Raw genomic sequence first — 11,549 nt, forward strand, 5'->3', positions numbered from 1 at the left:
CACACCTCTCGGAGACAGAAAGGGCACAGGTGAAGATTCTGCCCCTCTGGCCGCAAGCCCGTCTCCCCTCCCGGGCTTGAGATGCCGTGGGGTGCCGAGTTCGGGAACCCGCGCTCTGGTCCTCACTTATTCAGTCAGCCAGTAGCCGTTGGTTGAGTCCAGTGCTGCTGGGGCCACGCGAGCCAACGAAACAAGTCCCTGCCGTCACAGAGCTGCTGTTTTAGTAGGGGCGACAGGTAACACACACGTGTGTGCGCGCGTGCGTGTCGGCCTTCGAGGTGGCCAAGGAAGCTGGTCAGGCCCTGAGGAGGGCCGAGCAGCACAGAGTGGGCAGGAAGGGGGACAGCCTGTGCAGTCGGGGTCTCGGGGCCTCGTCGGTCCCTGTGGGCACATGGGCCGTGCCTCAGTGAGACAGCAGAGGAGTGTCAGCCTCGGGGAAGGGTGTATGTGCGGAGAAGGGGCTTTGGGGCAAGGGCGAGACGAGGAGAGGCGAGGGAGGCTGCTGCGGTCCCCAGCGGGAGGGGAAGGTGGCGTGGAGTAGGGTGCTGGTAGGGGAGAGGGTGGTAGAGGGCAGGTTCCGGATCCATTTTTGAGGTAGAGCCGACAGGAGTTGCTGATGGGTCAGGTGGTGTGAGAAAAAGGAGCATCAGGAAGGCTTCCAGCCTCAGCAGTGGGAAGAAGGGAGCTGCCTGCCCTCTGGCAGAGGGACCGCGGCGGGGATGGCGCTGGGCGTGGACGCCGGTAGCCCGGTGTCACGTGTGCTGTGCTTGAGTTCCAGGAGCCTGGAGCCTGTTAGGCCTCCAAGCAGAAATGTCAACTACACAGTCCGGTGTGTGGACAGGGAATTCAGGGAGAGGAGGAGGGGGGAGCCATCACTTTGAGAGTCGTTGCTGGCTGTGGATGGTGTTCAAAGTTGGGAGACTGGGTGCGTGTGGACAAGAGGAGGCAGAAGACCGAGCCTGCTGGAGGCAAGGAGGCTGGGGGGCCCAACGGAGGACAGGGGGCCAGCCGCAAGCAGGGGACCCGAGAGGGGTCTCAGGAGCTCAGCCCTACGTGGGGACAAGGACGAGCTGGACACGCGACGGGGAGGATCAGCCGTTCTGAAGTGGGGAGACAGCATCATATGTGAGCGCGCTCAAGGGCAGGACCTCATGGGGACGGTCACTCCTCTGCTAGTCCCTGGTGATCGCGTCCTGTTTGGTGACGCACTCGCCATAGGGAGAGAGGACACACTGATGGAAAGAACATGAGCTTTGCCCCCGGGCTGAGCTGGGTGAAGCTCACTTCCATCCTTGGAGTCGTGTGAGGCCGGAGTGCGTGTCCCCCGCAGTAACATGGGGTTGTGGTCCTTACCGCCCAGGATGCCTGGCCGCAGTAACGAGGGAATGCTCGGAAAGCACCTGGCACAACGCTTAGCACGTAGCAGATACTCACAGAACAGAAAACTACATCAGCCTGACTCTGGTCCTCCAGAGGCTTCCACGCCAAGGCAGATGACCTTTACAATTTCAGTGTATGCTAACCACACAGAGCCAGCCAACTGTCTCAGTTTAACTCATGAAAGGCCAAAGGTTTTCAGTGTCTGGGCCTGGGATAAGTGCATGCAATGGGGGCAGGCTAGTGGTCCAGGCAACTGGCAGGGCTCCCAGCAGGGGTGCCAAGGACAGCCTGCGCTCAGGGTTGTTTGGGGAGGAGGGGGCACCCCCCGCAGCCACACACGTTGCAGAGATCCCACCCCACCCCCACCCTGGGTGAAGTGTGGGACCCAAAAATGAGGCTGGTAGTAGGGCCTGGAGGTGCTTACATTTCCCGGGGAAGGAAGCAAACCACACGCCAAATGCTATGAGTGGAAAGAGGCGCAGAGCATTACGGGATGGCAGCTCTGGGTGCTTGGCCCCGCCTGGACACCGCGCTGCCGCCCAGCTGGGGGGCCTGAGGCAAGTCCTCTCCATTCCCAGCCTGTGGTTCCAGAGGAGAGGGAGTCTGAGTTGCGGGGGGAGTAAGACCAGCACCACCTCCTGAGCCCCCAACATTTCAGGTGGTGGCTGCCGAGTGCGCTGGATGGCAACCAACTGAATCAGACCCTCCCGACGGGCAGTGGGAGGGGGCCGGGGAAACAGCTCCAGTAATCCACCCGGAGGGAGGCGACGACGTGGACTCCCCAAACCAGTCGATCAGTGTGCGTCTGCTGAGCCTGGCTCTCTGCCAGGCACTGCTGGGCAGGAAGGGGCCGTGGGGCTCCAAGCCCCAGGCAGCGTGCCCACACCCAGGACGAGAGGGCCCAGGGGGGTCTCGCCCAGGAGGGAGTCTTTGGCGAAGAGCTTTCCTTAGCCAGCCCCATTTCTTCAGGCATAGTATGCTTTCCAAAAGCGCTTCCACCCATTATTTGATCCCTGTATCTCCCTCATGAACCCGACAGGGCCAGTGCCTTTATCCCTGTTTTATCTCAGAGAGGCTAAGGGACTTGCCCAATGTCACACAGCCTTTTGGTGGCAAAGGTAGAGCTAGAAGCCTAAGCTTCTGGTCACATACATGAAGGCACTTGTTAGGAAGTGTGGCACTCCAGGGCAGTTTCTAGTTAGCTCCAAACGGAGGCTGGGCTGGGACCCTGAGCGGTCCTGCTCTCCCCGCATGCCTGGGAGTCACTGGACTGCAGGGGACCGCAGGGGGAGTAGGAAACGCCCCCCAGGAGCGCCATCTGAATTCCAAACGGCTTTGGAACCTCGGTGAGGGAAGGCCCTTAGGGTAGGAGAGGATATTCTGACAGCCTGGAAACCTCAAATAGCAAAGAGGAGGGTTGCCCAGAAGAGCTTCAGAGGGGCCGTGAGCCTCAGTCTGGACCACAGAGTAGCTCTGGAGCCCAGTGCGAGGGAGGGATGCCCTGGACGGAGGGGTGTGCAGGCGTCCCCACATCTCTAAGGTCTCGCGCCCCCAGACTTCACTTCTGGGGGCAGCTGTGTGACCTTAAGCACTTCCCCTCTTTGGTTCTCAGTCCCCTCATTCATCAGGGTCCTCCTCAGAAATCAGGGTGTGGGGTGAGCGTGGCGCTGGCGCACAGGTCTGCTGCGCACTCGGCCCGGGGAGGTTACCTCCCGGCCTGCCCAGCGCCAACAGCTGCCTTGAGGACCAGACAGTTCGTGCGCAGAAAGGGTGCTCACTGCGTCCCCAGGAGTCTCCGCTCTGGGCCCCAGCCATGTCCTCTGTTCCCCCTGATCGTACGGTCTCCAAACTGCCTGTGATAGAAGAGGGATCCCAACGCAGGACTGCCTTCTCGACAACTGTTCTAGGCCCCTTTTGAACTGGGGGACCCTCGGGCCGTCCCAGGAAGCAGGTCTGTGTGTCCGTGGATCCACGTGGCTCTGGCCTTCCCAGCGCACAGGGGGCCCAGTGTCTGCCCCGCATGCGGAACTGCCCCAGCCACTGGAGCTGTAGGCCATACCAGGGGCCCACGCCCCGGGCGGGCACAGGGCAGCCCTTGTCTGCGCAGCGCCTGGCACCCCCTCGTTTGCATAGCCACGTGAAGAATGCAAGGGAGCAGGCTGGGGACAAGTCCCTGCAGAGGGGGGCCGGGCTGTGGGGGAGGAAGCCTACGGGTGAGGGCGGGGGGTCGGCAGCCAGGCCCTGCTTTCCCCCAGTGCGGTCCAGGAAAGGCAGGTGGGCCACTGGGGATGGAGGGGGCAGCCAGGGGCTGGCCCGAGTAAGAGCAGGATTGTGACATTCCCCCTGCACCCACGCCCAGTGGAGCCCACGGGGCCAAACTGAACGTGAGGGGATTGCTAATGAGCTGGAGGAGAGTTAAATATTCCCCTGCTCCAGAGGGCTGAGCTGGGGTGGGAGAGAGAAGGGGGAGGCGGGGCACTAGGAGGGGCAGCCCGAACCCTAGGAATGTGCAGAGGCCAGGGCTCCCAGCTCCTGGCTCCCGGTCAGGCTGTTCTGGAGCTGGGGGCCAGGGCCCGGTGCCTCCAGCCCCAGCAGGAGCTGCTAAGCCAGCCAGCAAGGGGATTAACGGGGCTGAACAGTCTGCCTTCCTTCGGGCTGATGCCAGGAGGTCAGTGCTATCTCCCACCTCCCTGGCCAGGCCCCTTGCTGGCTGGCAGCCAGGTCTGGCCCAGCCTTGAAGGGTCCTTCTTCTGCCCCCCTCAGATCTCAAACAGACCCCACAGTGCATATTCCCTGGCCTGGCCTCCCCTGCCTTTGATACATATGGCCCCCCAGAACCTGGGACTCTCTCTCCCCAACATCCAGCCCAGTCTCTCCACATCTGGCCTCAGAGCCCTCTCCAAAATGTTCTCCCTGATGTCTAACTTTAGTCTTACCTGCTGCAAAGTAGAATTCCATTTCTTTTCTGTCCTACAGTCAGAGGACAGAAAACCCCAAGGGTCAGGTCAGCCACGCAATAGCAAAATCCATCATCTCGGGGCTGGCGCTTAGGCAGGAATTAGAATTGTAGGGCACTTGCATGGTTCCTAAAGGGGGTTCCCTGGCAGGAAAGCCCTGAGGGCAAGCAGGGTCACTCCTCCCAGCCCCTCCCCTCTCTATCCCTGGGAGGTGGGGCAAGGGCACCCACCTGGGCCATGGCCCCGCCCCCCGCCCCCAGGGGGCTGGCAGGAGCTCTGCTGGAGACCCTGCCCTGGCTTAGGCGGCTGCTGTGGGCGGGCCCCTGGCCTTTCCAGCCCCTGGGCCTCCCCCTGCATTCTAGAGTCCAGAGCCGCTGCAGCCGCTGCTGCTGCTGCTGCTGCTGCGGGCCTGCCCCCTCTCCTTCTCAGCCTCTGGCCAGCGCTGCTCCCCCTCCCCCCACCCAGCAGCTCCTCTCACCTGGCCATGGCCCCAGCCCCCCCAGGGACCCTGGCCCAGCGCTGAGCCCTGGAACCTGCAGCCCCCTCCCCTGGGCCATGGCCAACTCAGGCCTCCAGCTCCTGGGCTACTTCCTGGCCCTGGGTGGCTGGGTGGGCATCATCGCCAGCACAGCCCTCCCGCAGTGGAAGCAGTCCTCCTACGCGGGCGACGCCATCATCACGGCCGTGGGCCTCTACGAAGGGCTCTGGATGTCCTGCGCCTCCCAGAGCACCGGGCAGGTGCAGTGCAAGCTCTATGACTCACTGCTCGCCCTGGAAGGTAGGCCTCCCTCCAGCTGGGTTGGGAAGGTGGGATGTGGGGGAAGGCGAGGTCCAGAGCAAGCTTGCCCACAGCCTGCGACCTGCGCTGGGCTCCATTCTCCAGCCCCCTGCCCGCGTGCGCTTTTGAAAATCCAGGCCCGCCTGGTGCTCCGTGGAGGGCAGGGGCTCCAGGCTCCGGCAGCCATGGGTCCAGATCCCAGCTCTGCCACTGTCACCTTCAAGGAGTCGCTAACCCTCTCTGTGCTCTAATGTCCTCGTCTGTAGAGGGGAGCACTAGGACTTTACAGGACTGTGGAGGGTTCGATGAGATAGATGAGTGCCTGGCCCTCAGGCTCCCCTCCACCTCCCCCCATACTCTGCAGCAGACACACTGTGCACACACACCTTCATGCCAGGCCTGCCACCTAGACAAGCACACCTCCGTTTGGGTGTTCCAACGCACACACGCACACACACACACACACGCCTGTGCACACAGGTGCTTGGGCACGTAGGTCCCTCTCCTCCTGGCGTGTGCATTTGAACTTGACAAGTTGGCTTGTAAATAGGCAGCACCACAGCTCCGTCCCCGGCTCAGGGCCAACCCACCCAGCCTCTGCCCAGGGCGGCGCAGGCCTGAGCGGGGCAGCTGTCACACGGCCCTCCCCCACGACACCCGGCCAGGCGGGTCATCTGGTCTCCTTCAGCGACCCAGCTCCCCCGAGCTGCCCGCGGCCCAGGACTGACCTGCGCACAGGTGTACGGCTGCCACGGGTGACTCAGAGGGCAGAGGGAAGGTGACCAGGAGCCAGAATGGCTGGTGGGGAAGGTGTCCCTGCCTGAAAGCCAACTTGGGGCTGAGCTGGATGGACCTCAGACACCCTCACTCCCTCCTGCTGAATCTGCAAGGCCCCGGGAGGAACTGAGCCCGCTGCTTGGGAGGGGTGGGCCGGGCCCCAAAGGGAGTCCCACCGCCAGAGAGCAGCGGACGAGAGAAGTCCAACTACCCCGGCACCGCACACACCACCTGGAGGAACCTGCAGGGGGAGTGAACGGCGGGTGGTAGAGGTGAAGCTCAGCCCCACACCCTGTCCTCACTGTCCCCTCACACCTGCTGCAGGTGGCTGCCCAGGGGGAGCTTCCGGCCCCTGCCCCAACCCCTTCCCTGCTGCGCTCCTCACACCTGCCCACTTCTCCCAGAGCCTGCTCAGTGCCCCCTGCTCTGCCCAGGTCACATCCAGTCAGCGCGAGCCCTGATGGTGGTGGCCGTGCTCCTGGGCTTTGTGGCCATGGTCCTCAGTGTGGTCGGCATGAAGTGCACTCGGGTTGGAGACAGCAACCCCATCGCCAAGGGCCGCATCGCCATCTCTGGGGGTGTCCTCTTCCTCCTGGCAGGTCAGTGTCCCTGGCTCCCTATCTGCCATCTTGGTCATGGCAGGTGGCCCCGCTCTGGGTGGCCAGCCGGGGGCCAGAGTAGAGCTGAGCGCTCCCTCCTCTGTCCTTAGGCCTCTGCACTTTGACAGCCGTCTCGTGGTATGCCACCCTAGTGACCCAGGAGTTCTTCAACCCCAGCACACCTGTCAATGCCAGGTGAGGGCCAGCGCATGGCTTGGACCAGGGAGCTGGGCCTCCCGCTCCGCTGCCTTTGTCCAGCAGGACACGTGGAGGAAGAAACGGGGTGGGGGGGGCCGCAGGTGCTGTCACGGCAAAGCTGTCTGGAGTCGGGGGCCAGGCAGGGTGTGGCTGAGCCCTCTGAAGGGGCCAGAGTCCTGTGGAGGACACCGCAGGAGCTCAGCAACCTGGATCCGGGTTGAAACCCCAGATCTGGGCGCGCTGGCTGTGTGAAGGGCGAGTTCCGGTCAGATGGAGCTGGGACCCAAGGACCCAGCTGACGTGGCTGTGAGGGCTCAGTGAGATGTTGCAGGGCGGGCTCAGCACAATGCCAGGGCCCCGGAAAGCACTCAGTAAAGCCCTCGTTGTGACTCCTGCCCAAGGTGACAGGTGCATTGGGCTGGGAGATGGAGACTGGACAAGCGGTAAGGCAGATGTGGGGGGCCTTACAGCCGGAGGGAAGATTTGGTTCCCCATCCTGGGGTGGAAGGCAGCCAACAATCCTTCCGGCTGTGGCATGCAGCACGGTGGGGAGAGGCTAAGACCGGTAAGGTGCAAAGGTCTGCAGCAGGGCTTGGGGCCCGAGGCTCGCGGTGCAGAGTAGGTTCAGAGATGTTTAGGAGCTAGAAGGGCCAGGACTAGGAAGGCCCAGGGCGTGAGGGCCGGATACGGGGCTCTGTGAAGAGCCTGGGCCCACCTGGCTCCACCCCGCCTCTCAGCTGTGCCCGAGCAGAGAATGGGACAGTCTCAACCCCAGACATTCCAACAGACCTTGGGCCCTGGGCTGGAGGGAGAATGAGAAAAGGTACCTAGGCTATCACAGTCAGCAGGGCCGGCTGGAGAAGGCAGAGGTGGGGCGGGGGAAGAAAAGGAGACCACAGGCACGGCGCTCGTCCCCTGGGGTCGGAGCTCTAGCCACGAAGATCAAGCAAGAGGCAGCTCAACTCAGAGACAGACGCCAGGCTGGCACTCCTCCCCGTCCCTCCAACACTCCCCGAGGCAGCTGGTACGCGGGCCCGTGCTGGGCCTGGGGGACACGGATGAATCCGGCGCTGTCCACCCTCGGGGCGCTCCGCGGGGAGCCAGGCAAGCCAGGAGCTGAAGGCCACCCAGGAAGAGTCAGCAGGAGGCACATAAGGAGGGGTCAGGGAAAGCCCCTGGGAGGAGGTGGCCCAAGTGGGCCCTGAAGGCAGAGGAGCAGAGGAAGCGCAGAAGGGGGGACGCTCCAGGAGGGGGCGCCTCCAGCAAAGGCACGGAATCGGGGAACCCCTGGGCGCCGCAGAGCAGGAGTGGGGGGTGCGCAGGCTGGCGGCAGCCCCAAGGCGGGGAGTCAGGAGCGCCAGGTGGAGGGCCCGCTGTGCCCCCGAGGACCGCGGGAAACCCGGGCTGGGGGTTCCGGGCGCCGGAGGGGGACTGAGAGAAAGATGGCAGGGATTGCCCTGCTCCTCCCCACGGGACTCGGCGGCCCTCCCGCACCCCCGCCCCTGGCCGGAGGAGGAAAGGGGCCCGAGTCTGTGCAGAGCAGGCCCACCCTGGGCCTGGGTCGCCTTGGGTGGGGGTGATGTGCTGCGTGGAAGTCAGGAGGAGCGATGGGCCTGCAGCGGAACTTCTCCGAGAGACTGAGGAGGCTTGGGAGGCCCCCAGTCTCAGCTCCCCACCCCCTGCACGCCCCCCGCCCCCACGGGGGGATCCCTGGGGGAGGGCAGGCTTGCAGCCACACCTGATGCTGTCCTCCCTACCCCTTGCAGGTACGAGTTTGGCTCGGCCCTGTTCGTGGGCTGGGCGTCCGCCGGCCTGGCCATGCTGGGGGGCTCCTTCCTCTGCTGCACGTGCCCGGAGCCTGAGAGATCCAACAGCAGCCCGCAGCCTTACCGGCCTGGCCCCTCGGCTGCCGCCCGAGAGTACGTCTGAGCCCGGACTCCGCCGGCCCCTGCAGCACCCTGGGCAGGGCCAGTAGGGCGCCCCGCGAGCTCCGTTAGGGCTCTGAGCAGCTTGTCCCCACACAGGCACCCACCCTGCGCTCTGAGACTTAGACCCAGACACTCAGAGGGAGGCCAGAGGCAGGCCCCAGCCCACAGGTGCACACGCCTGTCCCGCTGCAGGCGTGGACCCGTCTGCACAGCGCACGGGCACCAGCAAGTACGTTTGCCATCCAGGTGCCGGCGCTTTCCCGGGGTGGCACACGAGTGTCTGCTCTGTGCTGGGCCCCGGGGACACAGCCACAAAGACGGCCCTTGGTGCCCCATGCCCTGGGGTGGCCAGAGCCTTCCCGTCCCCAGGCTGGCAGGCTCCTCACAGCAACCCCATGCAGGGGGCAGGGCCAGGATGATGAATGTCCCCCTTACACACGAGGAAACAGGTTCAGGGACACCAAGAGGCTTGGCCCCACCGTTCCTGAGTTCAGGTCTCAGGCTCTTCCAGTCCGCCCAGCAGCCCGCGGACACCCCCGCGCATGGCTCGGCCAGCACGCGGCCAGCCCGCCCCCAGGAGTGGGCCCCAGGGAGGGCTGCCGTGGGTGCCCGGGTCTGACTGCGCTGGTCAGGCCCTGCGTCTGGGCCCGCACCCCACAGCCCCTGCCCCACCCTGCTGCTCACCCCACTAACCAGCTCTCCTCTCTTTTGACTTTCAGACCAGTTGTTAAGTTGTCCGCCTCCGCCAAGGGCCCCCTGGGTGTGTAATGTCCAGGTCCCCAATCTGACTCTGTCCCCCTGGCCACACTTAGGCCGTGTGTTTGGTATTGTTTGGAAAGAGAAGTGAACATCCAGCTCCAACTGTGGTGTCATTTGATGTGCCCCTGGCATGGCCACGGTGGGTCTTGGCTCGGAGAGGTCAGAGCTGGTCCCTGGGGTCTTCAGGCAGCAAGACGGGGAGACAGACCTGCAGGGTGGGTTACATGGCACATCCGGTGCCGATCGGGGCTCCAGTAACCTCCCTGGCCTGACACTTACCTCAGAGCTGGGGTGAGGGGACACTGGAGGAGCTCACTACATGGAGAGGGACCTTAGGGCCTTTCAGCCACGAAGACTGTCCTGAGCAAGGTTGCAAGCCCCCTAATGCTGCCCCTTCTTCCACATCCGCCCTTCCTCCTCTCCAGTCTGCCGAGGTCCCCCAGCATCCCCGCCCTGGATCCAGAGTAGAGAGGGGCGGCCTCAGGCAGAAGGGTGCGGTCCACGCTGGAGGGGCTTTCGGTCTGGAAGTATAGATACTACCTTAGTGTAGAAGGAGGAGACGTCCTCAGAGAGATGTAGGGAAGATTAACCCAGACCAGCACCTCCGCTCACGCTCAGGCCTCGCCAGCCCAAACATCCTCCCTGGCCCCGAGTCTCTGGCCACTGGCTACCCTCTGTCTCCCATCTGGAAAGAGCTGACCATAACTGCCCCCTGCCTTCCTCATGCCCTCCTCAGCCAGCTCTGTCTGGCTTCCTCCAACACCTGCTGGTGACCAAGCTCTCACCAACTCACTGAATCCCAAGGAGGTAGCTGGGCCTTCTCCCCTGAGCGTGGCTCGAGGGAGGTGAGGTCAGACAGGGTGACTGTCATGCACGCTCGGAGGTCAGGGATGGGAGGAGAGGAGCGAGTGGTGGAGCGGCTGTGGGACTATGGGCACAGGGCCCCGGCCTGGCCGCGGCCGCACGTCCACGGGGCGCCTCAGGAGTGGCCGTTTCCTGCGGCCTGGCCAGCCCCTGGCTCCGGGGGTGGGCGCCTGACCCTGCGTGGGTTTACCAGAGTCCTGCCCCTCGAGTTATGAGTGAGGACTACAGAAGAGTCTCTCTGGGTGCCAGAAGCTATAATGTGGGGAGCTGGTGCCCAGGCTCCACATCCTGCCGGAACTGGCCTGGGGTGGGCCCGGCATTGAGCTCAGGCGCCTCCTGAGGGACTGCGATGTGTGGGCGCCTCTGTGAGGCCTATGGCTCGGGGCCGTTGGGGCCACATTTCTTGCCACTCTGCGGGCCTCTGGGAGGGAGAAAGGCACCTTGGTGAAGAGGCGAGCCGAGGAAAGATGACAGGAAGGCCTGTCTCCGTCTGCCTTTCCTGAGACCAGGCTGCTCCCTGAGGTTCCCACATCCTCCCAATACATATCCACCTTTTTTGCTGAAACAATTTTGAGTTTGACCTCGGTCTCCTACAACCAAAAGAGCCCCGACTGACACCACCAAATCTGGAACCTGGAAATTGAGAGTCTGGGTGAGGGCTCCTGTCACGGGCACCAGCTGAGCAGGCGGGGACGTGGGGCCCAGAGGCTGGACCTCCAGCACCTCCCTCCCGTCCCCAGCTGCGGATTTGGCAGCCCTTGCAGTCTGGTCACAAAGCGGTTGGCCAGGACACCGTGTGTATTCTCTTGAGGTTCAGGGTCCACCAGAGGCTTGGGACTTGGTAGGAAAACATGGGGATAGAATGTGCTGGCTGCTCCCCGTGAGTTTCGGGGACAGCGGTGGGTCTGACAGCCGCAGGAACAAGCTTCCCGCTGGTCCTTCGTGGAGGGATGCCCTTTCTGCCTCGAACCCGGGACTGGAGAGGTGCAGAGTCAGGCGAGCGCATGTCGCCCCGGGATACGCTAACAGCACAGTGGGCAGCAGGCCATGGGAAGATGTCCGGGGGAAACTAGAGGAGTTCAAGGCTGCAGGGGTGCCGGAAGCCCGATCCTCCACGCCTCTCTTGAAGCAGCTGTTTTCAAATGTCCACATCAAGGTCACCTGGGCTGCCAGTGTGCGGCAGGGCCACCTTCCCAGGCCTCCTGACTGCACGGCTGTTTACTGCCCCAGCCGCGGAGCTAGAGGACTGGGCAGAGACCCAGCAAGGGGGTCAAAGGGCACGATCCTCAAGCTTTTGCTGATGTTTATT

General features: G+C 63.7%; 1 protein-coding gene across 2 annotated transcripts; it reads left to right on the forward strand.

The window, feature by feature from the left end:
* The first annotated feature begins 4,799 nt into the window (after positions 1-4,799).
* Positions 4,800-9,385, forward strand: CLDN19 (claudin 19). 2 transcript variants are annotated; one of them, XM_032417259.1, is made up of 5 exons: positions 4,800-5,115; positions 6,327-6,491; positions 6,602-6,686; positions 8,456-8,608; positions 9,337-9,385. In XM_032417259.1, exons 1-5 carry the CDS (start codon positions 4,893-4,895, stop codon positions 9,383-9,385), a joined length of 675 nt encoding a protein of 224 aa, XP_032273150.1. In that variant the 5' UTR covers positions 4,800-4,892. The 2 variants fall into 2 exon arrangements, with proteins under 2 accessions (XP_032273150.1, XP_032273160.1); XM_032417269.1 differs by lacking the exon at positions 9,337-9,385 and having other exon boundaries at positions 8,456-8,618.
* The last annotated feature ends 2,164 nt before the right edge of the window (positions 9,386-11,549 follow it).

This window comes from Phoca vitulina, unplaced genomic scaffold, assembly GCF_004348235.1.
Source record: "Phoca vitulina isolate PV1807 unplaced genomic scaffold, GSC_HSeal_1.0 scaffold2, whole genome shotgun sequence".
NCBI classification, from domain to species: Eukaryota; Metazoa; Chordata; class Mammalia; order Carnivora; family Phocidae; genus Phoca; species Phoca vitulina.